Source organism: Terrapene carolina, unplaced genomic scaffold (assembly GCF_002925995.2).
Source record: "Terrapene carolina triunguis isolate 2854851 unplaced genomic scaffold, T_m_triunguis-2.0 Scaffold22, whole genome shotgun sequence".
NCBI classification, from domain to species: domain Eukaryota; kingdom Metazoa; phylum Chordata; order Testudines; family Emydidae; genus Terrapene; species Terrapene triunguis.
In genome coordinates, this window is record NW_020664373.1 from 7,573,967 (window position 1) to 7,599,652 (window position 25,686).

A 25,686-nucleotide genomic window follows, 5' to 3' on the forward strand; every position below is an offset into this window, starting at 1 on the left:
TTCCAGAATTGAGAACAGCAGAGATACACAAGCTGGGGTTAAAGGAAAAGGGCTGCTGGTGTGGCATCTTGGTGGGTTCTGTGAGTGTCCCCAAATCTGGAGTTTGTTTCCCAGCTTGGTTGCTATAGGCAAGACCGATTACCCTACTGGACTTAAAAGCCCACCCCCTTCTTCTGGGCATTTGAGTACAAGGTAGATGGAGGGGTGTGGAATTGGGTGAGAGGGCTTTTGAGTAGACTGTAAACTCTTTGGGGCCAGGGACTCTCTCTTTCTTCTATGTGCAGCAGCTAGCACAGTGGGGACCTGATCCCTGGCTGGGCACTACTGAAATACACATTTTAAAAAACCTTGATGATTTTATACTTGCATATTGTGAAATGTAACGTGTTGTAAATGTTCCCAGTGAAGTAGAGGGTGTTTGTTATAAAGATGAGTAAATAAAACTCTCCACTGGCCCAATATGATCCTTATCCCCCCCTCCCCCCCCGGCCTAATTTCAATGTATGTACAATATCTTGAGGGGAACGACAGTTATGTCCTTTTCAAAGAAAGTTGCTAACCACTTTATGGAGGAAGTTGACACAGAAAATCATTTAGCTGCATTATGTTAAAGGACAGACCATGATCTATCAGGAAAATTTAATTAACAAACACATTTCTCCCTATATCCCAAGTTTAATTTTCACATGACAGCTCTATTGGACAAACTTACCTCCTTACAGTACAATATGTCATTCCAGGTTATTTAAATTTGGTTCTCTATGATCATTTGCCAGGGAGAAGTTGAGGCAGGTTAGTAGTCAGGAACAGTCATCCTGCTTATTTGTACACTTTGAATGAGCAAAGGGGGTTTCCCTTCGTCTTTCCTTCCCACCCTTTCCAAAATAGGAAGTAACAAAAAGAAGAAGAATGCTGAGACTCTCAGCTCTGCATTTTAGGGATTACTACAAAATCTCGGTAATTTCTGTAGCAGGTAAACATATTCCATGCACGTTTTGTTGCCTCTTGATCCCTTTTATTTAATGTTAAACAGCTACTGTAAAGTGGCCACACTATAAAGAGCTCTTTCTCCCACTTGCTTTACTTCACTGCATTAACAGAACTTCCTTGTGAAAGCATTGTATCTTCATAAGCTTCTCTGCCCATGAGTCTCCAGAGAGAAGAATACATACAGTGTCTGTGGAATAAGAGACAGCTCACTGCACTGAACTAGATTCTTTCCCTATATGTGTGTGAGTGATATGCATAACTGAATGCTTCCTTACAGGTTTGTTTTGCTCTTATGCCTGCGCGAAGTCAAAGCTGCAATAAAGAGGCTGAGTCCAGTGAGCTGCATTCAACAAAACTATACAGCAGTTTATGCTACATAATATCTAAACCTTTAAAACCCATGAGGTATGGATAGATTATAGCAGTTCTAATATTAGGCGGCTTCTTCTCAACACACAGAGTAAATATAAACATTTATGTTGCTACTCACACATCACTTAAGCAGAGAAATAGAGTGGCCTTGTAAGAAAGTGGTGGATGAAATTATCAGTCTTTTCCTCGTTATTAATCTCCATCAGCATAGTGCCTAGAAGCCCAAGTCATGGACATGACCCCAGTATGATAGGCTCTCTACAAACACAGAGCAAAAAGATGGTCCCTGCCCCCAAAAGTATGTCTCTCTCTATATATATTCCTCCCGTCTGCCCCCCCCCCAAAAAACCCCACCTACCTTTGACTCACGGTTTCTAGTCTGCATGTCCCACTGACAAACTATAAAAAGATGAAAAGGATGGAAATAAGCAGTTTAGTCATTCAATAGCCCACCTCTATACCTGCTCATCAGTTCCCTTTCTCAACGAGGAGACATCATTTAATTATTAAAGTGTGAAACAAAGAGAGTTTATTTCTTTAAGTACCAGCTAATAATGTCTCTACTACACATACCTGAGAGACCACCCCGTGTGATTCTGACACAGTTTCAGTTAGTTGAGATGCAAGAAAGAGGGGGCTGCCAGTGGGGCATTTTCTATGAGGGCTCTTGGCTCTGGAGCTTGCTCTTCACTGAGGTCTGAAATAGAATAAATTGTTGATATTTAGGGCACACTGCACACCCCAGCCATTTGCTAAGTCTTTGGCAGACAGCTGGGGCTGTGGGCGGAATGGAGTTAGAATAGAGAGGTGTACCTTTTTTGCTTACTTAAGTTATTAGCTGGAAAATTCATTTGCATTTTGTGGTGTGCTTGCTGGGTGTTACTTTGTGGATTGTCATTTTAAATAATTATTAGGGAGCCTGTCTTTTGTGCTTAAAACAAAAGAAAAATATGAATGTACAATTAGTAGGGCTGTTGCGCAATTAAAAAATTAATTGCAATTAATCGCATGATTAAAAAAATTAATCATGATTAATCACACTGTTAAACAATAATAGAATACCATTTATTTAAACATTTTTGGATGTTTTCCACATTTTCAAATATATTGATTTCAATTACAACACAGAATACAAAGCGTACCATGCTTACTTTATATTTATTTTGATTACAAATATTTGCACTGTAAAAAAAACAAAAGAAATAGTATATTTCAATTTACCTAATACAAGTACTGCAGTGCAATCTCCTTATCATGAAATTTGAATTTACAAATGTAGAATTATGTACAAAAAATAACTGCATTCAAAAATAAAACAATGTAAAGCTTTAGAGCCTACAAGTCCACCCAGTCCTACTTCTTGTTCAGCCTATCGCACAAACAAGTTTGTTTACATTTGTAGCAGATAATGCTGCCCGCTTCTTGTTTACAATGTCACCAGAAAGTGAGAACAGATGTTTGCATAGCATTATTGTAACCGGCGTCGCAAGATATTTACTCTCCATGTATGCTGAACATTTGTATTCCCCTTTCATGCTTCAGCCACCATTCCAGAGGACAGGAGTCCATTCTGATGGCGGGTCGTCAAGGCTGATTCCCCACTCTGGCACTTTGAGTGCAGAAGATGGGGGCCCACAAGGATTCTAAAAAATAATACTGGCCACTCCAGGCTTGTATTAAACTCCCAATGTTACAGCTTCTCTGTGACCTTGGATGGGTAGATGCTGCCACCACCCAAGTGCAGAACCCCTTTGGGAGCCCAGGAAGGCGCACTTGGGAATTCCTTTCTTTGGGATACCCTCAAGCCCTTTCACCCCCCTCCGGGGAAGAGCTGAGAAAGGGGGAAAAAAAATAAGGAAATCAGCTGTTGCCACCAGCTAATTAAACAAAATGCACAAACCTCTTAACAAAAATCCAATTCTGTTCTTAAAAAAGGTAAATTTTATTAATAAAAAACAAGAAAATACATCTGGGAACTCAGGCTATTGCTAGATTTTAAAAGAGCAACTACAAGGATTAAGCATCAAGAATAGCTTTCTTGACGTCCAGCTTAAAGGTTACAAGCAAAACAAAAGTAACTGGTGTTAGCACAGAGGAATCCACAAGCCATAACGAAATAAAAGGGATAACCCTAATTGCATCTTCCTAGACATTTCCTGATCTACTTACATATCTGGGGTTTTAAATGAGTAGTTTCTAGGTACGATACTGATGATTTTTCCTACCTGGCCCAAGCTTCTTACAGCATAGCTGCCGCCCTGTCCACCTGTCCCCGGGAGAACATCAACAGACAGACAAAAGGGGAGTCTTTTTTCAAGTTTAAAAAGTTCTAGCCTTCCCATTGGCTCTTTTGGCCAGGTGCCCACTCACTTCCTTTTACCTATGCATAGCAGTGAGTCTTTTTAACCCTTTACAGGTAGAGCAAGTAGAGAACAGTAACTAGGAGGGATTTTATAGCTACTGGCTGGCTGGGTGGCCATGAAAGGGAGCTTACCCCTCACCCCCTTCATTTATCACATGGGTTCTGCTCAATAACTATTCAAAGTTGTGCAGACTGACTCATGTTCATTTTCATCATCTGAGTCAGATGCCACCAGCAGAAGGTTGATTTTCTCTTTTGGTGGTTCGGGTTCTGTAGTTTCCGCATCGGAGTGTTGCTCTTTTAAGACTCCTGAAAGCATACTCCACACCTCGTCCCTCTCAGATTTTGGAAGGCACTTCAGATTCTTAAACCTTGGGTCGAGTGCTGTGCTATCTTTAGAAATCTCACATTAGTGCCTTTGCATTTTGTCAAATCTTCAGTGAAAATGTTTTTAAAATGAACAACATGTGCTAGGTCATCATCTGAGATGGCTATTCCATGAAATATATGGCAGAATGTGGGTAAAACACAGAGCAGGAGACATACAATTCTCCTCCAAGGAATTCAGTCACAAATTTAATTAATGCATTATTTTTTTTTAACAAACGTCATCAGCATGGAAGCATGTCCTCTGGAGTGGTGACTGAAGCATGAAGGGGCATATAAATATTTAGCATATCTGCCATATAAATACCTTACAAAAGTGCCATGCGTACGCCTGTTCTCACTTTCAAGTGACATTGTAAATAAGAAGCGGGCAGCATTATCTCCCATAAATGTAAACAGACTTGTTTCTCTTAGCGATTGGCTGAACAAGAAGTAGAACTGAGTGGACTTGTATGCTCTAAAGTTTTACATTGTTTTGTTTTTTAGTGTAATTACGTAACAACAACAAAATCTATGTTTTGTACTTGCACGATAAAGTTGAACTACAGTACTTGTATGAGATTAATTGAAAAAATTCTTTTGTTTATTATTTTTACAGTGCAAATATTTGTAACCAGAAATAATATAAGATGAGCACTGTACGCTTTTTATTCTGTTGTAATTGAAATTAATATATTTGAGAATGTAGAAAGATATCCAAAAATATTTAATAAATTTCAATTGGTATTCTGTTGTTTAGCAGTCCAATTAAAACGGCGATTAATCGTGATTAATTTTTTTAATCATGATTACTCTTTTGAGTTAATCATATGAGTTAACTGCAATTAATTGACAGCCCTAATTATTAGTAATATTGTTAATTTTTCACATTCTACTTTCATTGTGGGTGGTTTTTCCTCTCCAAATCCTATTTACAGTAATAGAAGCTACATAGATAAGTCTTTCACATACATGATAACAGACCGTACTTCAGTCATGTGCTTAGGCTATATCAGATGTGGCAACATGGTCTGATGGGTATTCTCTAATATGGTGTGCTCCACATTTTCTTATTGCAACAGGCACATTCACCATGCTGGTAGGGCACCCTCGTTCCGTGTTTACAGAGATAGCAACTTGCCTCTAAAAGCAGTCTGAACAGTCTCTAGTGAGGCGCTTGCATATTCTAATCAGCACATCAGAAGCCAGGACCTCATTTGAGGTTTTTCTCTTCTTGTCTTGCTCTGCTGGTTAAGTGAATTCTTCACGATGGATTGGACATATCAATTCCTTATTCTTGCTGAGAGAGAAATGCTCAGGGGCTTCATTGAAGGCCTGTTTCCACTTGATATGCGGAGCTTAGGTAGGCACAAGCAGATGGATAACTGTCATTCCACTTAGAATGAAACCTGTCAGAAGCAGGACAAATAAGAATTGCTCATTCCATTTTGGTGTGGACTCTTTCAACCCCAATTAATTTACTGTATATTTTCAATTCAGTAATCCTCTAGCCTTTTTCTCCCCTTCATTTTAGGAGTTGTATTCCACTAGGCTCAGCAACAGGGTTCACTGATGCATGTAAAGAAGGTGGCAAGAAACTAAGTTTCAGCTCATTTTTAAAACAGCCCCAATTAGTTTTTTAATCAAAAGTGCTTTGCTCAGGTAAACAACAAACACCTTTCATGGAAAAGCTCCAGTGTAGTTTAAATCATAATCCAGTAAGTGCCAACACCTCCTATTTTTAGAACCAGTAATAACTCTGCTTCTAAACAGAAACTACTGTACAAGCCTTCATGAAATTGTTATTCTGTGGGCCTATCTAGACCAGGAGAATGATTTGTCAGCTTTCTCTATCCATAAGACTAATTGTCAAGGCCACATAGAAAGCCTCGGATTCTTCTCTCACTTACAGCATGTCAAATGAAGAGTAACTCCTGATGTCAGTGAAGTTAGTCTGATGTGTGTGAGAGGAGAACCAGGCCAAGAAACAATATGCAGCAGCCCAACACCTGGGCAGGAGGGACTACCAAGAATGTATTACTGTTATGGGTTGAGTTAAAACCTCGTTCAAACTGCTGTGTGAATGTGCCCTTCATTTCAGATAATGGTTAAGGGGCCACACCTAAGAAAAGGCCTGTCAGGGCAGGTCTACACTTAAAATGCTGCACCAATGGAGCTGTGCCGCTATAACACTTTAATGAAGAGGCTCTAAGATGATGGGACAGGAATCTCTCGTTGGCGTAGTTAATCCACCTTGCAGTATCAAGGTCAGTGGGAGAAGCCTTCTCACCAACATAGCGCTGTCTACACCAACACTTAGGTCAGTATAGCTGCGTTGCTCAGGGGTGTGGATTCTTCCATACGTAGCTTTGACATAGTTATACTGAAGTAATTCTGTAGGGTAGACTTGCCCTTAGAGTCTGCCCGGAAATGAGCACCATGTGGTGGGGGCGGTATTGTGACCAGGTGTGTTGGGGGGGCTGTATGTGCGAGAGAACATACACAAACTGAGAATATACCAAGCAGAAGCAAAAAGCAAGAAAGCCAAGCAGTACCCAGTGAGCATAGTGTGACCCTGGGAAAAGCTAGAGAGAGCATTTCTGAGTCTCTCTTGGCTAAAGAGGCTTGGGACTGTACACTAGGAAACTGCTTCCTCCTGCATTTGGAGAAGGACGACTTTTTGTACATTCTTTGTAAATAAACAAGATTGGTATTTTCTTTGATTCAGACTCCATCCATTTCTATTTCCAACTGGAACATCCCCAGGGCTCTGAATTTTGGATATCTGCTTGGGTCAAAAAGCAACAACACTACACTCCATTTGCCTCCAGGTCCAATTTGAGCCTTCAATGGACAGAGTTGCTTGGATGTATCAGAGAAGGAGTGACACCAATACAGTGGTCACTATGAAAATCAGCATTGCCAACTGTTTACTACACCATGCTTGGCCTCTCCATTCTGGCTATATATATCTCAAGAGGTGAATGCTGTTACTAAAGGAGAGATGAGTGGATTGGTGTTTTGCGGCAATCCCATGGAGCTGGCAGAATCAAGGGTGCAAGTGAACAGCATTTTTTTGATACTAATGTTTTAGATTTTGAAAAATTAGATGTATTGTTTTCATGCCTTGTGTAAAAATCAATCTAATTGAGATGGTTCTCTATGAAATTCAAAGGGATGGTTCAAAAATGCCATAGCATTTTTCCACAAAGGGATAAGTTCTTCCCCCCTTAAGCAAGTTGAGGCAGCGCGACTTCCTATTCTCTGTTACCACCTCTCCTGTTATACATAGCTCCTTCCCTCCCTGGAGAGTCTCTTCCCACCTACCCATCCCTGTTTGTCCCTTTTCTCCTTCATCCCTCAGTGCCACTGAGAAGTACTATGTCACTTTCATTATGTGGCTTGTGCCCCAGGTGTCTTAAGGCAGTGAGCTAGGCTCAAACTTTAAATACACAGAGGCCTGAAAATGTTTGAGAGTAGCTTGAGAGAAAAAAAATAAACACCTCCGAAGGCCAAGTTCTTAGACAACAAAACAAAATTCAAGCAAACAGCTGCTAATTTGTGGATGTAGTTTGAATTTGAAGTAGGGCTTATTTCCAAATCCTTTTATGATTTGAGTCTAACAGATTGCACAACTGCTTACCTTCCTAAGGCAGCATTTAGAAGGAAGCTGTAATGTATTTAATATCCTATCATCAACATCAGAGTGGTAACTGTCATTGTAAAATATCTGCAGTAGCAGATTATCTCTCCCAATACCTGCTTGAAATTGAGGGTAAAACACTGCATTTTTCCCTTTCAGATTGGTAAGCATGCAGGTTCTGTTTGTTAGGATTTTGTTTCACTTTATCTTGCTCTGGGGTATACATCACATGGGAAGTGGAGGAGGAGGAGAAGGAGTCTGGAAAATGTTTGTGCATGTCAGATTTCACTGTATCCAATTTCATGAAAAAGCTGCCGACGACGACTTCTGAAACCAGCAAAACCTTTTTTCTTTCTAATTACATTTTCACCATATGCTCATCCAGATGGCTTATATTGACATGTTCTAGGGTGTTATAAATGACCTTGCTTTAGAGAATTTAACCACTGAAGAAGCTTATGAAAAAAATAGAATTGACACTGACAGAAAAATGATCAGACTCTTTTCTTTCTAGGACAATTCTTCCAATTATTTCTTGTATCTGTGGTATTGACCCAGACTCTCTCACAATTAGTCAACTTTTGTCAGGCATCGCCATTCATTGCAACAATGGAAATACAGGATCGGGGTTTTATTAAAGTCTAAACATTAACTCCTTCATGACCTGTTTAAAATACATTAGTTTCTAAAAAGAGATTCTGCAATTCCAATTGTGAATTACCTTCATCTTTACTGGACAGTAGAAGAGTGTATGCAGCCACCAGATTCTCTTTCAGTAGTAGTCACTACTTAACAGCCTATCTAAATATTTTAATATCTTTTCCAGTGTTCCTGTTGCCAGGAGAAAAATAAGCAAGCTTGATGCATATTTGTTGAGCAGATTTAACTGCCCTAATTCTAAACAATGTGCATGGAACCTCAGAGTATAAATTAACTTAGAGAAAAAGCACATGTGAGGGTACAAGGGACTGGGAAAAGGGATATAGAGTGTCTCATCTCAAGGTTACTAGTTCAAAATAGACAGGTTGAAAGTGACCACAAGTTGCTACCATCTAGTTTTTTAGGTAGTCTTTGTGAAATGAGTTTGATGGTCTTATTCCAGCTCTCAGCCACCATAATTGGCTTTAATTGTCATCATTGCTGTGGCAGTCTCAGCAGAGAAGCCAAGGACTGAATGGGTATATAGGCAATGTCAAACAGTGTTGCCATGTCTCACAGTTTTATCCCAAGTCTCAGGATATCAAGTATCTGGAGGTTTTACTTGACACCGCAGCTCCTGGAGATGAGGGATTATGTACAAATCACAGCTTTCATCTAAAAAAATTCTGGCACTCAGCAAAGGAAAGCTCAAAAATGTGATCTGAGCACACCCTCATGGGTCAAAATACAGGAAGAAAATAAAATGAACCCTAAACTTATTATTTGGGGGTGGGGGGAAATCTCAGAATTAAGCCAATCTCTGGATTTTGGAAGGCGTGACTCATTTTTGAATGTTTGGGGTTGGCAGTCTTGTTTCTGTCCTTTGCCCTGTACCGAAGTACATTGTGGAGTGTATCTAGGACTATATCTACACTGCAATCAGGAGGAGTGATTGCAACCTATGTAAATCAATCTAGCTCAGTTGTGTCCACACCTGCTGCAATCACACCTCTGAATTCAGCATAAACATACCTTAACTGTGAATAAACTTTGCTCTTTATGGCTGTCAATCTGGCAGCTTTTGTATGTGGTAAATTCACAAAAAGTTTTTAAAAAAATTAAAATAAAAGAAAATATAATTTAGCTGCGCCTCAATAAATTAAATTTTGTTTGAAAATATATAAGGGTTTGATCAATCCACCTTTTTCTTACAGACCGCTCCATTTTTTTACATTAGTCAGACACCCACAAAATATGGACTTTGCCTCAACCTCTGACTTAGATATTATTCATTCAGGCTAAGATTTTCCAAAGGGTTTAAGGTACCAACTTCTTCTGAATGTCAATGAGACAATTACAGCCTTAATCAATAATATACAGCCCTGAACTTTTAATTCATAAAAATGAGGTTTCTACAGTCACTGTTGAGCAATATGGATACCGTTGAAACCAGGGCAGGAAATCTTTCTGCTGGAAAATCCTACCTCCATTCCAATCCAATTGCCAGTCACTCAGAAATCCAAGAGATCTGACATTTCTGTAGACTCTCTCTCTCTCCTTTCAGTTATTGAAAAGGACTGCATCTGCCAAATTTCAAGGCAAAAAACGATATTAATAAGGAGTTGAAATTGAGAGTACAGGTCAGTAATTTAGCAAAACCTACATTACAGAGATGTTGTAATTATCCCAAACCAAGTGTTATAAACCCATGAAATTCAGTGTTCAGATTACATTTAAAATAATTCCAAACATGCTGAAGTATGAAAAGGCACAAATGAGGTATACAAACAACTTTAGCTCTGGGCTGTAGTGCGATGGGGTGCGACTCACCACTGTGGCACCTCCTACTGGGAATTAGCTCTGCACCCCCTTCTGGTGGTGTCTCACCCACCAGCACCTCTGCTCCTGGACCCATGTCACTCCCATGACTGTGGCATCCCCTTCATGACACTGCCCTCCGGCTGTGCCATGCTCCATGTTCTCCCCTTCCGGGGGACCTACAATCTCTGCCCAGCCACTTCCCCCAGTGGCAACTCCCTAGGGCTGCTTTTAACCCCTTTTCTGCCAGTGCGGGGCAGCTGCCCCATCCCATGACACTATGCAATAACCATATGATTATGACTACTGAATGTTAGTAACTGTAGTCAGATTATATTAAATTTGTCAAGACACCTTAGAATTGTTTTCTCTCTGGGTATCATTGCAGGATATAGATAAAGTTGTTGGGGCATCTTAACTATGCATTTCCATAATAGCATGCATGATAATTACAATATCCCTGTAATGTATTTTACCCTAAAATTACAGATACATATTCTCAATCTGAACTCCATTTTAACTAGTTTTTGTCTGGGAATTCCTTTGGGCATTTTTGTGGTTTAAAATTAAAAATTTCACTCATGGACCTCAAAGAGAATGTTCCTGTGTAAGATGTCTAATGAGTGGCAGATATCGCTTTAAAAAATGTAAACACTTATGGCCAGACACTCGAGTATACTCTGGCTGTTTTATGCCACTTTGAAGCAGTGCAAACCAACTAGAGCATACTGGCCAGTTAAACTAGGTTTGCAGTTTCTTTGCAAAGGTGCTGGAGTACTCCCACCCCAGGTTTCCCCTCCCTCTTCCAATTTCCCCCTTCCTGTCGCACCTCACTACATTCCCCTGTGCACATGCGCACGCACACACACACACACCAGTTTTCACCTTCCTTTTAAACCCCCACATTCTTCTGTGTGCGTACACACACACACACAAACTCCTTCCCTTGTTCCTCCCTGTGATGAGGTTCCCTCACCATTCATGGCACCTCCTCCTGGCCATCCTGGGGATTAGCTCTGCCAGATGCTGCACCCTCCTCAGCAGACTCTCGACCCATCTTCTCAGTCTGTAGCCTCTCACGCTCTTGGAGTGGCAGCCCTCTTGTGCCCATGGAGCAGAGAGCCCATGGCTTGGCCCTCCAGCAGGTCTCTAAGGCTCTCCTCTTCCAGGGAAATCAGTCCCTCTGGACCAGCTGCCCAGCAGATGTTGTCAACACCTGGTGCCACTACCCAGTGGCTGGTAGAACCCAAGCCTGCCCTCTACAGTGGGTTCCAGCCCAGGGAACCTATAACTTGTAGCCAAGGCATGTACTATCCTTGGAGCTGTTTCCCTGGGCCTCTTCCTACATACTTGGCTCCCCTCTCTTTGGGTTTGCCAGCCCACTCTCCATTCTCTCAGGGATCAGAGTGGTAGCCATGTTAGTCTGTATCAGCAAAAACAATCAGGAGTCCTTGTGGCACCTTAGAGACCAACACATTTATTTGGGCATAAGCTTTCGTGGGCTAGAACCCACTTCATCAGATGCATGAAGTGGAAAATACAGGAGCAGGTATAAATACATGAAAGGATAGGAGTTGCCTTACCAAGTGTAAGGTCAGTCTAACAAGACAATTCAATTAACAGCAGGATACCAAGGGAGGAAAAATAACTTTTGAAGTAACAGTAGGGGGAAATTAGGATGGCGGAAATTAGGTTTAGGTTTTGTAATGACCCAACCACTCCCTGTCTTTATTCAGGTATGTTCATGGCTGTGAGTTTGGCAGGGCCCTAACTATGGTGCTACAACTGGCACCTCAATATTGGGCAGATCGGAAGAGGAAAAGTATCTGTGTCAACACCTGCCAGCCGTCACAAAGCTTTGAGTAGTCATCTTATCTCTAATAGGGGTCTGTCCTAGGGAAACCCCACCTGGAGCACCCTCCCACAGTAGGCCATGGCACAACAGGCATACCTGCCTCAGTTTCCCTTCTTCAGAGTCACCAGTAACTCCACTGGAAGCTTTCTTGATTCACTAATACATGCTTTGGGGCCAGTTGATTACTAAAACATAGTTCAAATCATCCCTAACATAGAAGTCCCAATCATTGTCCATTTCTCAAACTCAGTGTATGTTGTTCTTAAAATCCCATATCCTCTAGTCCATCAATATAGCACATCTCTCAAACCAGCATCTTCCACCACACCAGGGCTCTTCTTCAGTCCTCTTCTACCCATTTACCCAGACAGTCACCCCAGGCTTTCTGCTCTGTGCATTGCAATCCACTCTTCCTAGTGGGAATCCCCACAGCCTCTCTGGTGGGAATTCATTCTCACCAGGGGAGCCTCCTTACTCCCCCGTCCCTCAGCCCTCTCCATTCCTCTGGCTCCAGCTTTACAGCATGGAGATGTCAGTGGATAAGCCCTGCTGCTGCTCCCCTGCCTTCAGCCTTTTCCAGGAACCTTCTACAGGGACCTCCCGCAGTCTCCTGATCTCTGGCAGCACTAAAGTGCCCTTTCCTGAGTTCCTTCAAGGACGTCCCCCCTCTGCATTCCAGATGCCCCCTCTTAAAACCCAGTTAGGAAACAGCTGAGGAATCACAGGTGCACTGACCTCTTCCTCCTTAAAGGGCCAGTGCCACCCTGTGACAGAGTCCTATACATTCATCTTGCTGTTCACCTGTAATCCTTCTGGATAAGGTTCCTATATACAGGAGTGTTCTGCACAGCCATTTGTGGAAGTGTAAATTGTGGTGACTTATTAGATGATATCTTGTAGGTGGATAGCCTTTAAAAAAAAAAATCACTAAAACAGGCCACGCTACTCAAAATCATGATTGACTGCTCCCTGCTGATATTCTGTTTTAGGCTTTGGATAATAGATACTGTGCTGCCACTGAGGAGTCTTAAGATAAGATGATGCAAAGGATGGAACCAGGCATCAAAGAGCACAGCTGCTCCTTTGAACAGCCCCTGTTCCTGTTGTAGGAATTTGTTATCTGGGATGCTACAGTTGACACCATTTTCTCCTTATTCAATCCAGACTAAATGCTAGAGTACCTGGGGACCTAAAATATACAAAGGCAGAAAAGGACAGCAATCCTGAAAGGCTAGTATTTTTCCAAGGCTCAGACACTGGCTTCCAAATCACTCACTTATTCACCATTTTGTAAATACGTCACTGTATTGATGGCAGCCTCAAATGATGAAGAACCTGTTACAGAAATGAAGGCTACAATCACCAGGAGAAAATGATTAGAAATAGGACTTCAACATTCTCCTCTAAATTATGTTATAGGGATTTCAACTGAGAGATAAAGAAAAACAAATGGAAAATGTTTGAAACCTCATGATCCCTACCCAAGTGCAGTTTAAAATGTTAAATAGGCAAGTTTCTGAAATGTCAGTATCCTCTAAAACAGGGTCTTGATTAAAGACAAGAGCTTTGGAAACCCAAATCCATAGCTGGAATTGATTCTGGGGGACCTGAAGATACTGACATAAGTACTATATTTCAACCACTATAATCAGAATAGTGGTCAGATTTTCTAAACCTCATAAAAATTGACCCAGTATTAATAGAAAAATGTTACAAGATTCTCGAGGGCAGAAGTAGGAGACAGGGTATGGGCCGGTTGTCACTAACATTACTTGATGTATAGGAAAAGAGGGGATTTACAGGCTGAATTCATTCATTGTCATAGTTCCCAGGCCACAAGGGGCCATTGTGATCATCTAGTCTGACTTCCTGTATAACACAGGCCATAGAACTTCTCCAAAATAATTCCTAGACATATCTTTTAGTAAAACATCTAATTGCGATTTAAAAATTGCCAGTGATGGAGAATCCAGTTTGAATTAGTCTAGCTTCAGCTTCCAGACACTGGATCATATTATACCTTTTTCTGCTAATTGAAGAACACATTATCAAATATTTGTTCCTCATGTCAGCAGTGTTCTCTAATTTTTCCCCACCCATGTGCAGAATGAATTTTGTTATGTGCACCAATATGGAGGTGATGTGTGACTCATCACCTCCATATTGGTGCACATAACAAAATTTATGTGGTGGGGTGGGGCCAAGGGGTTTGGAGTGTGGGAGGGGACTCAGGGCTGGGGCAGAGGGTTGGAGTGCAGGGGGGTGAGGGCTCTGGCTGGGAGTGAGGGCTCTTGGGTGGGGCTGGGGGCTCAGGCCTGGGGCAGAAGGTTGGGGTGCAGGGCATGAGGGCTCTGTCTGGGGGTGTGGGCTCTGGGGTGGGGCTGGGGATGAGGGGCTCAGGGCTGGGGCAGAGGGTTGGGGTGCAGGGGGGTGAGGGATCTGGGGGTGTGGGCTCTGGGGTGGGGTTGGGAATGCGGCAGGTTGGTGGGGGTATGCTGAGGAGCTCTCTTTCCCTGCAGCAGCACCTGGGCTGGGAGGGGAGAGAGGCACCTCTCCCCGCTGTGGCAGGTCCAGGCCAGGCTGGGCAGGGCTGCCCAGAGGGGGGGTGTGCAAGTGGGACAATTAGCCCCAGGCCCTGGGTCCCTGCCCCCACAAGAATGTTGGAGGCTCCCTCCGCCCCCCGCCTTCCCCCATCCCCCAGCGCCTCAGTGCGCCGCGTCCAGGAGCAGCCCTGGACAGCGCTGCAGTGGTGGGGTAGGGCCTGAGGTCCTCCTGCTCGGAGCCGCGTGGTAAGGGGGCGGGGCTGCGAGCTCCGGCAGGTCTAGAGGCAGGAGCTCCTGGATGCGGCTTGCTGAGGCTCTGGGAGAGGGGGAAGGCGGGAGTAAGCAGCATGGTAAGCCCCTCTGAGCTGGGCACCCTCCCGACCCCATCCCCCCACAGCCCTGACCCCTACTTCCAAGCCCAGCCCCTCTGAACCAGACACCCCCCAACCCCATCCCCCCACAGCTCTGACCCCCAGCTCCGAGCCCAGCCCCTCTGAGCCGGATACCCCCCGACCCCATCCCCCCCACAGCCCTGACCCCCAGCTCCGAGCTCAGCCCCTCTGAGCTGGGCACCCGCCGACCCAGAGCCCAGCTCCCCACCCAGCTCTGGGCAACAGTAGCGCCACCCCCAGGCAGCGACAGCCCATTGGCACCAACCATCACCCAGCGACAGCCCATTATGTAATTGCAAATGTATACCTACCATTAAAGCATTTAATGTTTTTAAATAGTGTATTTTGTGTATTTTCAAATTAAAAATTATTTTGAATGTATTTCACTGGTTATTTTTTACATTTCCAAATACATGTTACTGTAGTATTGCAACTCTTTTTTATGGAAGGGGCCCCCCGAAATTGCTTTGCCCCAGGCCCCCTGAATCCTCTGGGCGGCCCTGAGGCTGGGTCGGGGCCAGGGGAGGGGCACCTGTCCCCTGGCCGTGGCAGATTCGGCGCTGGACTCGATCAGGGCCAGGGGAGGGGCACTGTGGCAGGCCCAGGCCTTGGGGAGAGGCATCTCTCCCCGCCGCAGCCCTGAGTGCCTTAATAGGCAGCTGCGCGGCCGTGCAGCTTAGAGGGAACTTAGCATGTCTGTACTTACAGACTGTAATTAAGTCACCCCTTAACCTTCTCTTTGTGAAGCTAAATATATTGAGCTCCTTTAGTCTATCACTATAAGGCAGGTTTTCTAATCCTTTAATCATTCTCGTGGCTCTTCTCCGAACCCTCTCCAATTTATCAACATCCTTCTTGAATAGTGGGCACCAGAACTAGACACACTATTCCAGAACTGGTTGTACTAGTATCAACTTTGGAAGTAAAATAACCACTCTATTCCTACTCAAGTTTTCTCTGTTTATGCATCCAAGATTTGCATTAGCCCTTTTTGCCACAGCATTGCACTAGGAGCTCATGTTCAACTGTTTATCAACCATCACCCCCAAATTTTTTCAGAGTCACTGCTTCCCAGGATAGAGTCCCCCATGCAGTATGTACAGTCTACAGTCTTTGTCCCTAGATGTAGCCATATTAAAACACATGCTGGGTGCAAGCAAACAATACCAAGTGATCCTGGTAGCTTTAAATCAGTGACCTGTCTTTTTCATTATTTACCACTCCCCCAGTTTGTGTCATCTGCCAACTTTATCAGTGATGATTTTATATTTTTGTCTAGGTCACTGAAAAATATTAAATAACACAGGCCAATTTAGAAATAAAGAGATAAGATTCAAAATGTGTAAGGTATTCATTTTTGTCATATGTGAGCCGTACTATACAAACTAGGAGAAAATACATTTGTAGTAATAGAATAAGCTGGGACAGGACAGCAGGTTCTTTTTTGCTGACTCACCCTAATGCAAATATTAGGACCCTGCACAGAGGTACAAAGCTGTTTCAGCTGACTCGCTCTGACTCAGACTAAGTCCTATTAGCGCCAACCGTGACTATAAAAGGGCTTGATCAAGGGAACCCATGAGCATAGACGGAGAGGTCCTGCAGGGAGAAACTTTGGAAAAATACGGACGCTTGTTTTGTTGGTGCTTTTTAAGTTAATGAAAGCTAACTCCAGGAACAGAGAACATTTGTACCAGTACCAGTGGGAATGTATAAGTGTGTTAGGTGTAGGGAGGGAAAACCACCAACTTGAAGAGGCTTTAAACATGGAAGGATGATTAGTGCACACAGCTTTTCTACATATTAACAATTACACATACATTTCCTGGGGTGTTCTTGCGGGAATGTGAAAACCTTAATTCTTGAAGATGGAAAGAGAGGAAAGATGAGGTAGACTTCTGAACCTGAATGAAACCCCACCCAATTCTCATTTGTTATGAATGTTTTTTATGATATAGAGGGAGGTGGTGTTTGAGTCTGCTATTATTACAGTCCATATATTCCTAAGGAGACTGACTTTCAAACTGACCGTATGTCACACTGGATGGCTTTCCTGTTCCTTAACCTTTTCTGCTCAAAAAAGGTGCTTAACAGCACGATCTTCTCCTGCCAGATAAAGACTTCTGTTTTCTGGGATATGACTTTGATAGCTTCAATTAATTGATTTTAACCATTTCTTATGCACAGAGTTTGAGTGAGACATTCTCCCAGAATAAACCGAGACTTGTCTTTTTGAGGGTTGATTTTACCTAGTACTGTAATAAGACAGAGCTATCACCAATTGTTGTTTTCCTTTCTTCTCTTCCCTTTCATTTTTCTCTTTCTCCTCTGTATTAATCTTCTTGCTCTGTTGATCCAAAAACAAATGATCCAGTGTTCTAAATATACAATTGAGTGTTACATTTGTTTCCAGAGTGCTTGAGGCTGCTCAAATATATGCAAACTGTGCTGAACGTTTTATACTTAAGGCTACAGGTTGACTGGGTATACCCTCTCCTCTCACACATGTTACAGCAGAGAATTGGGCACTTCATTTTCTGGAATGTAATTGTAATGTTTTAAATAAATACAAGGATGCTTTATTTTCCTCCTCTCCCCAGCAAATGGAGGATGAAAAATTCAAAATAAAAATGCTGAAACCTTGATTTTTCTCATATTTAGAGTTGGTCAAATTTGTACTGTCAGATGTGGAAGTTGTGTGCAGGTATAAGTATTGGTTAGCAAATTAGCTCTTTAATCTGAGATATTATCATCCTCTGTGTAAGAAAACAAATGCAAAAGATTGTAAAACATTAAATAAGATGAGACTTTGGTTCTTTCAGAGAGACTATCTCAAATATTCCTCCTATCCTGTAAGTGCAAGGTGCTTGGCTTGTGTAGGTACTACAAAAAACACATTTTAATGATCCTTTCCTTTTTTTCATTCATTTTTTCCCCCACAGTCACATGACACAGTCGGCCACATTTGAAGACCCTCGAATAGACAGCTGCCAAATCACCCCTCCAGCCCCTCGTAAAGTGGAAATGAGGAGGGATCCTGTACTGGGATTCGGTTTTGTGGCTGGCAGTGAAAAACCTGTTGTTGTACGCTCCGTAACACCAGGTATGATTTTTCCCCTTGCCTGGCCCCAAAAGCAGGGCTTTGAGATTTACTATCTCCCTTTCTGTGCTGGCTGTATTGCTGGCAGTGAGATGATGTGCTCAGATTTCCAGCATGACTGCATTGACTTTTAATGTTGTCTGCTAAGAGGTTTGATTTCTTTAGAATTGGCTTTTTAAATTTAATTGAATTTAATTTAATAATTTTGAACTTGTATTTACACTGACTGAGGCCCACTGGGACCAAATACCATGGCACATGTGAGTACTATTAATGCATTCCAGTAACCAAGTGAATCATGAATGCTAGATAGCATTCTGAGGGTATGTCTACACTGCAATTAAAATCCTGCAGCTGGCCCATGGCAGCTGCCCTGGGCTCAGGCTGCAGGGCTGTATAATTGCAGTATAGGCGTTCGGGCTAAGGCTGGAGCTCGAGGACCCTATGAGGTGGGAATATCCCAGAGCTCGGGCTGCAGCGCAATTAAACAGCCCCGCTAGTCTGAGCCCCATTAGCCCGAGCCCTGCGAGCCTGAGTCAGCTGGCACAGGCCACCCACAGGTGTCTAACTGCAGTGTAGACGTACCCTAAATTCTGATATGCTGACATGCCTTTATAATGATGGAATGATGGACTAGAGAGATCTCAAGTGCGGTTCCACAGGGATCTGTTCTGGGTCTGGTGTTGTTTAACACCTTTATTAATTATCTAGATGTAGGTTGTAACAGTGTTGGGCCCCTCGCACCAGCTAGGCCCTTCCCCTCAGGGCCTGCAGTGTGGCAAACACCGGGCTGGAGTTTCCTTCTGCTGCCCCAGGCCTGCCCAGCACTGCGCTTTGGGCAGCCTTTATATAGGGCTGAGCCTGGCCCTGATTGGTTCCCAATAAGCCCTTTTCTTATTGGCTGCTTGTCTGCGCAGGCCTACTGGCCTGCTGCAACCTACATTCTTAGGGATTGGGGCAGTCCGCCCCACTACATAGGTATAGAGAGCATAATGATCAAGTTTGCAGATGATACAAAGCTAGGGGACAGTTGCCAATACTTTGGAGAATACAGCTAAAATTCAAAGGGAACTTGATAAATTGGAGGCTGGGCTAGAGACAACAAAATGAAATTCAACAAAGACAAACGTAAGGTCCTACACTTAAGGAAGAAAAACCAAATGCACAAATACAGAATGGGGGATAACTGGCTTGGCAGCAGCACTGCTGAGAAGGATCTGGGAGTTGTGGTGGATCATGCCCTCAACATGAGTCAGCAATCTGATGCTGTTGCAAAAAAAGCAAATGCAACTTTATATTAACAGAAGTATAGCATGTAAGTCATGGGAGGTAATAGTACTGCCCTACTCGGCACTGGTTAGGCCTCAGCTGGAGTACTGTGTCCAATTTTGGTCACCAAAGGATGTAGAGCAGTGTTTTTCAGACTTCGGGTCGTGACCCAGTACTGCAGCATGTCAGGCACTGGGTCGCTCTGGTCAGCAGCATCGACCAGGACGTTAAAGTCCCGTCGGCAGTGCTGCCCAGCTAAGGCAGACTAATGCCTACCTGTTTCGACACCGCGCTGCGCCCTGGAAGCGGCCAGCAGCGGGTCCAGCTTCTAGGCAGGGGGCCACAGGCCTCCGCGCTGCTCCCACCCCGAGCACCAGCTCCGCACTCCCATTGGCCGGGAATGGGCCAATGGGAACTGCGGGAGGTGATGCCTGTGGGCAAGAGTCGTGTGAAGCCACTTGCGGGCCTCCGCCTAGCAGCCAGACCTGCTGCTGGCCACTTCTGGGGTGCAGCGCGGTCTGCGGTGCCAAGACAGGCAGGAAGCCTGCCTCTGCACACTAGCTGTGCCACTGACCGGCAGCCGCTGGAGGTAAGCCCACGCCCCAATCCCCTGCCCCAGCCCAGAGCTCCCCCAAACCTGGAACCCCTTCCTGCACCCCAAACCCCTCATCCCTGGCCCCACCCCAGAGCCTGCACCCAGAGCCCTGACCCCCTTCTGCACCCCAACCCTCTGCCCCAGCCCAGAGCCCCCCCTCCCACACCCTGAACCCCTCATTCCCAGCCCCACCCCACAACCCTCACCCCCGTACCCCAACCCTCTGCCCCAGCCCTGAGCCCCTACCACATCCCCAGCTCCATTGGGTCACGGGCATCAACAATTTTCTTCAACTGGGTCCCCAGAAAAAAGTTTGAAAACCACTGATGTAGAGAAACTGGAAAGGATCCAGAGGCAAGTGACAAAGATCATCAAAGGGATGGAATACAAACTGTATGAGCAAAGGCTGAAGGAACTGGGTATGTTTAGCTTGGAAAAGAAGAGATTGGGGGGGGATATGATAGCAGTCTTCAAATACTTTAAAGCCTGCCATAAAAAAGATGGAGCAAAGTTGTTCTCTCTTGCCACAAAGGGCAGGACAAGAGGCAATGTGTTCAAACTACAGCATAGCTGATTTAGGTTAAATCTCAGGAAAAACTTCTTAACTGTAAGAACAGTAGGACAATGGAACAGACTGCCTCGAGAGGTAATGGAAGCTCCCTTCACTGGAGGTTTTCAAAAGGAAGTTGGATAGCCATCTGTCTTGGATGGTTTAGACCCAACAAATCCTGCATCTTGGCAAGGGGTTAGATGACCCTTGCAGTACCTTCTAACCCTACAATTCTATGATTCTGTAAGGGCTTGTATTTTGGAATATTGTTTCTCACTGCACTCGTTCCAAGCCCATAAATTTGTTAGCAGCAAAAAGCCAATATCATAGTTATTATTCTTAGCCATTACTATTGTTTTACTTTACTAGTTATATAATAATTAATGGCGATATCCCATCTCTTAGAGCTGGAAGGGACCTTGAAAGGTCATTGAGTCCAGCCCCCTGCCTTCACTAGCAGGACCAAGTACTGATTTTGCCCCAGATCCCCAAGTGGCCCCCTCAAGAATTGAACTCACAACCCTGGGTTTAGTAGGCCAATGCTCAAACCACTGAGCTATCCCTCCCCCCAACTTCATTTAAAGAAATAATTTTATTCTATTTTTTTTCTATTCTGTATAGTTTCTTATACCACCCTCCTCACATAGTTTCTGAACCTCGTCCAGTAGTGCATTCAGTTATGTGACTAAACAGTGTTATGTATGATTCTTTCTTCTCTCATCCACTCATCAGGGTGAGAACTGAGTGTTCAGCGTAGGGTTTTATTTTGGTAGGGATTTTGTTGTTGCTGGGGTTTGGTTTTTTGTTTTTTTTATGGACAGTGCTTTGTGTTTATATTAGAGAAGGCAAGATCAGAGAAATGCACCTTGCACTTGTCAGGGAAGGTGGTGAGGTTTGTGACAACCATTAGTTCCTGGGGGAGTTCGTTCCACAATCTCAGACTGGCCCCTGAGAAAGTTCTGTCTCCTATATAGAGGAGTTTTGCCTTTGTGATAGAAAGTTCATTGTGCCTGAGGAATGGAGTTGTTGATCATGGTCTTCATCCTGAAGCTTTAGGCAAACTTATAGACATGCTGGGCCCAGGCCATAGATTGCCTTGCAGACAAGGACAAAGACCTTGAACTTTCAATATTCTTTTGGAAGCCAGTATAGAGAGCAGAAGACAAGCAAAACTGCCGGTAGAACATCTAAATGTTCTAGGGCTCCTGCCACTGCGGGGAGCCCTGGGCCCTTTAAATCCCCACCGGAGCTCCAGCAGCCGGGCTCCCGCGGTGATTTAAAGGGCCCGGAGCTCTGTGGCGGCTGGAGCTCCAGGCTCTTTAATTTGCCCCTGAGCCCCGGGGCTCCCAGCCACCTCTGTAGCTGGTAGCTCCGGGGTGATTTAAAGGCCCTAGGGCTCACAGCCAGAGCCCCAGGGCCTTTAAATCTTGAAAGGCCCCGCCTCTTCCGTTTGAGGCCACACCCCCGCTCAGGACTCCAGCATACTGGTAAGTCCTTTAAATTACTTTCACCCCTGTCTAAATGTGATTTGCCCAGGTGTGTGTGCAAATGGTGTTTGTACTGCTTGCAAATAAAGCAAATTATGCAGTTAGGATCTGGCCCCCCTGAAGTCCTGATTAATCTGAGACAGTTCTTTTTCCCTGAAATAGCTTTACTTAGGCTAGGTCTACACTACTCGCCTGAATCGGCGGGTAGAAATCGACCTCTCGGGGATCGAATTATCGCGTCTCGTCGGGACGCGACAATTGATCCCCGAATCGACGCTCTTACTCCACCAGCGCAGGTGGGAGTAAGCGCCATCGACGGGAAGCCGCGGAGGTCAATTTTGCCACCGTCCTTACAGCGGGGTAAGTCGGCTGTGATACGTTGAATTCAGCTACGCTATTCGCATAGCTGAATTTGCGTATCTTAAATCGACCCCCCCCCTGTAGTGATGACCTGCCCTTAGTGTAACTCTCATATTTAAAGCCCAGTTGGGGAAGCATATTTATATTCAATCACCAAAGTAAGAGTGGGGACAAATACAGTGGAACCTGTGTGCATTTGTACATAGTGAAACTCCATTTATAGTGGATTCAAAAGTAAAATAAAACCTCCAAACCAAACAGATAGAAGCACAGTTTCAGCTTGTTGTTTGAATGAATTGTGTCAGGCAGTAAGAATTTTTTTCTTTTAAGATTTTCATCTTCATTTTTTGAAACCTGTTGTGCCTTAGGAGAGTACCAGGTAGGGTTAATGACCCAAATCTGAAGTCATTTGAGACAGATGTTCCCCAAAATAGATATATTTTTTAAAGTTTCTAGGTTTTTGTTTGTTTGTTTTTGCCCAGAACTAGAGATCAAACTATTGATCTGATGCAGGTCAAAATGGTCTCAGTCTGTCAAGTTTTGCCCAAGGGAGTGCATGGCACCCATTAAATCTTTAGGGGACTCAAACTGAGAACAGTATTTATGAAAATGTACATTTTTACACCGCACATGCACCAATACAGAAGAACGACTAGAGGGTCTCTTCCAACATTTTATATGCTTTAAAGCTAGACTCTTTTAAGTGCTTTAAAATCCAAATGGTTAATCAGATGCTTTGAAATTTGGTGTGCCTCATGGGGGTGTGGGGTAGCATTGGTAATCCAAATTTGACCAAAAGGTTTCCCGAGTTACAGCCCTCCCTCCCCCCCCCCAAAAAAAGAATCTCCTTCTGCTGCCTTATACTGTTAAGGTGAGAAGTATTAACAAAGGGATGAATCACAGACCTCTTGATTGCTGTGAACTCACTCCTCAATTAACATAACTAAGGATAATTTCATCGCAAGTCCCCACCTAAGACAAAAGAAGTTCTGGACAGGGAGGGTTGCTACCCTTTGTGAGTCATGGCTAGCAATTTTCTTCCGGGGGCAATGTAATCAAAGTATTAGTGGGGGAGGGGGGAATTAGACATGTGAATGCTTCCTGGGAGGGGAGGTGTATCAGGGGACAGAGGAGTGTGGGAACTGGGGGAGAGGAGTTTAGGGAACCAGTGATGGTATGGGGGGCAGAAATGGAGATGGATGGTATGGGAGGCAAGAGAGTTTGAGGACTCAGACAAGGGAGGCATGGCACCCCCTCAGCTCTGCCAGTGCACCCTAACTCCCTTGCACCCTGAGCTCTGCCTGTGCACTTCAATCCCCTCATCGCAACCACCCTGCAGCCTCAGCTCTGCCAATGCACCCGAACCCCCATGAACTCCACATTAGAGCCCTGCACGGGACTATTTTTAATCCTGCAATACCCACTCCTACACGCTCCCACTATTATGGCAGCAGGTCCTGTGGGACCTGCCGGATCCTGGTCCTGAGCTCTGCACTAATCGGGCACAGGGCTCTATGCCACAGCTCTGACAGTGCACCCCAACCTGCCTGAACCCCAACTCCACAGCTCTGACTGTGCACTCCAACCTGCGTGTAATGCATCTTGGGGGCACCCAGGGCTGTAAGTTTGTTGCCACATGCCTCCAGCACTCTCCTCTGTCTTTGCCCTGCAAGTTGACAGTAGATGGTTCCAAGTCCCTTCGAAGTGTCCCCTTGTGTTTTCCAGCCATTGATCCCTGGATACCCACAGAAATCCGAGATCCTCCATTCCCAAAGGAACAGTGTGCCCCAGTTTACCAGCTTTACCTTAGACCAGTGGTTCTCAACCTTTCCATACTACTATACCCCTTTGAGAGTCTGATTTGTCTTGCGTACCCCAAAGTTTCACCTCACTTAAAAACTACTTGCTTACAAAATCAGACATAAAAATACAAAAGTGCCACTGCACACTGTTACTGAAAAATTGCTTACTTTCTCATTTTTACCATATAATTATAGATCGATTGGAATATAAATACTGTACTCACATTTCTGTGTATAGTATAAAGAGCAGTATAAACAAGTGGCTGTCTGTATGAAATTTTAGTTTGTACTGACTTCGCTAGTGCTTTTGATGTAGCCTGTTGTAAAACTAGGCAAATATCTAGATGAGGTGAGGTACCCACTGGAAGACCTCTGCCTTGCACCCCAGGTTGAGAACCACTGCCTTAGACCACTGCTCCTGTATTACACACAGCACTCGAATTCATTTATAGCAAATGATGATGTCCTCCTTGCTTCTTCAGACTATTAATTCCTAACAGGAGCATATCTTTTCCTGGTCAAAAACCTAGGAAATTCAGTGGCAAATAATTATGTTAATACAAAGTTAAGGTTGAGTTGAGCAAAACTCAATCTTCTGAAAACTAGGAAATGTGCAGTTAAGGTTGCCCATTGAACTGTAACCCTACTCTCTTCCAGCACTGCCACAATATGCCCTAGTAACACACATACCTTTGCTCGGCCAACCCCACAGTTGCTGAAAATGTATAGGCTCTTCACCTCCTTTGATAACCCATTCACGCTCACCTACAGGATTGCATCTAACACTATTAGAGAACAAAAAGGAATTTCCTGGTGGTCAGAAGTTTGAGTTTTGTTCATCTCAACCTTACCACCAAGAAATCATAACCTTACATTTTAGTAGAGTTGGAAACCAAAGCTCTTGGCCGAAGCTTTCGTATCCGAGCACCTAACATTGGAGTCCCATTGTAATTCCATAGAGGCACCTAAATAAAAGTGGCCTGATTTTCAATGGTGCTGATCACCTGAAGCTCTCATTGACTCGTTGGGGAAAATCAGGTCTTGGTTATTTACATGCCTAAATATAATTTTAGGATCCTAACATCAGGCACTGTGGTATGTACATTTAGGTTGTTAGCTTTCTGGTGAGGGGGTATTATCAGCAAAGTGCTTTAGACCTCCAAGCCAAACCATATCTAATACCTGCACAATAGAGGAGGCTGTCCATGTGTTTATAATGGTCTACTAACCTGTGCTTATTTCTCACTTTTCTCCAGGCGGCCCCTCTGAAGGAAAACTTATACCAGGAGATCAGATCATAATGATTAATGATGAACCAGTCAGCACTGCTCCAAGGGAGAGAGTCATCGACCTTGTCAGGTAGTTGATGCCTTCGTCCTACCAAATAAACCATGAGCCCCTTGGCTTACTGCCAGTACAGTCACTTTGCCTTCTCAGAGCAGAGAAAGTGGAAAATAATGTTACTGAGCTTATAACAAATGTTGGTGGAATTGTGTATTACTGACGGGAAATTTCCTTACATATATACTGCGGGAGTATGAAT

General features: G+C 44.0%; 1 protein-coding gene across 1 annotated transcript in view; it reads left to right on the forward strand.

Moving 5' to 3' along the window:
* LOC112104653 (FERM and PDZ domain-containing protein 4) overlaps positions 1-25,686 on the forward strand; it is a 439,893-nt gene that overhangs the window by 319,107 nt on the left and 95,100 nt on the right. The window contains exons 3-4 of the mRNA XM_026648456.2: positions 17,923-18,083; positions 25,400-25,502. Of these exons, the coding sequence (XP_026504241.1) occupies positions 17,923-18,083; positions 25,400-25,502 (264 nt within the window). The remainder of the gene's footprint in view (positions 1-17,922; positions 18,084-25,399; positions 25,503-25,686) is intronic.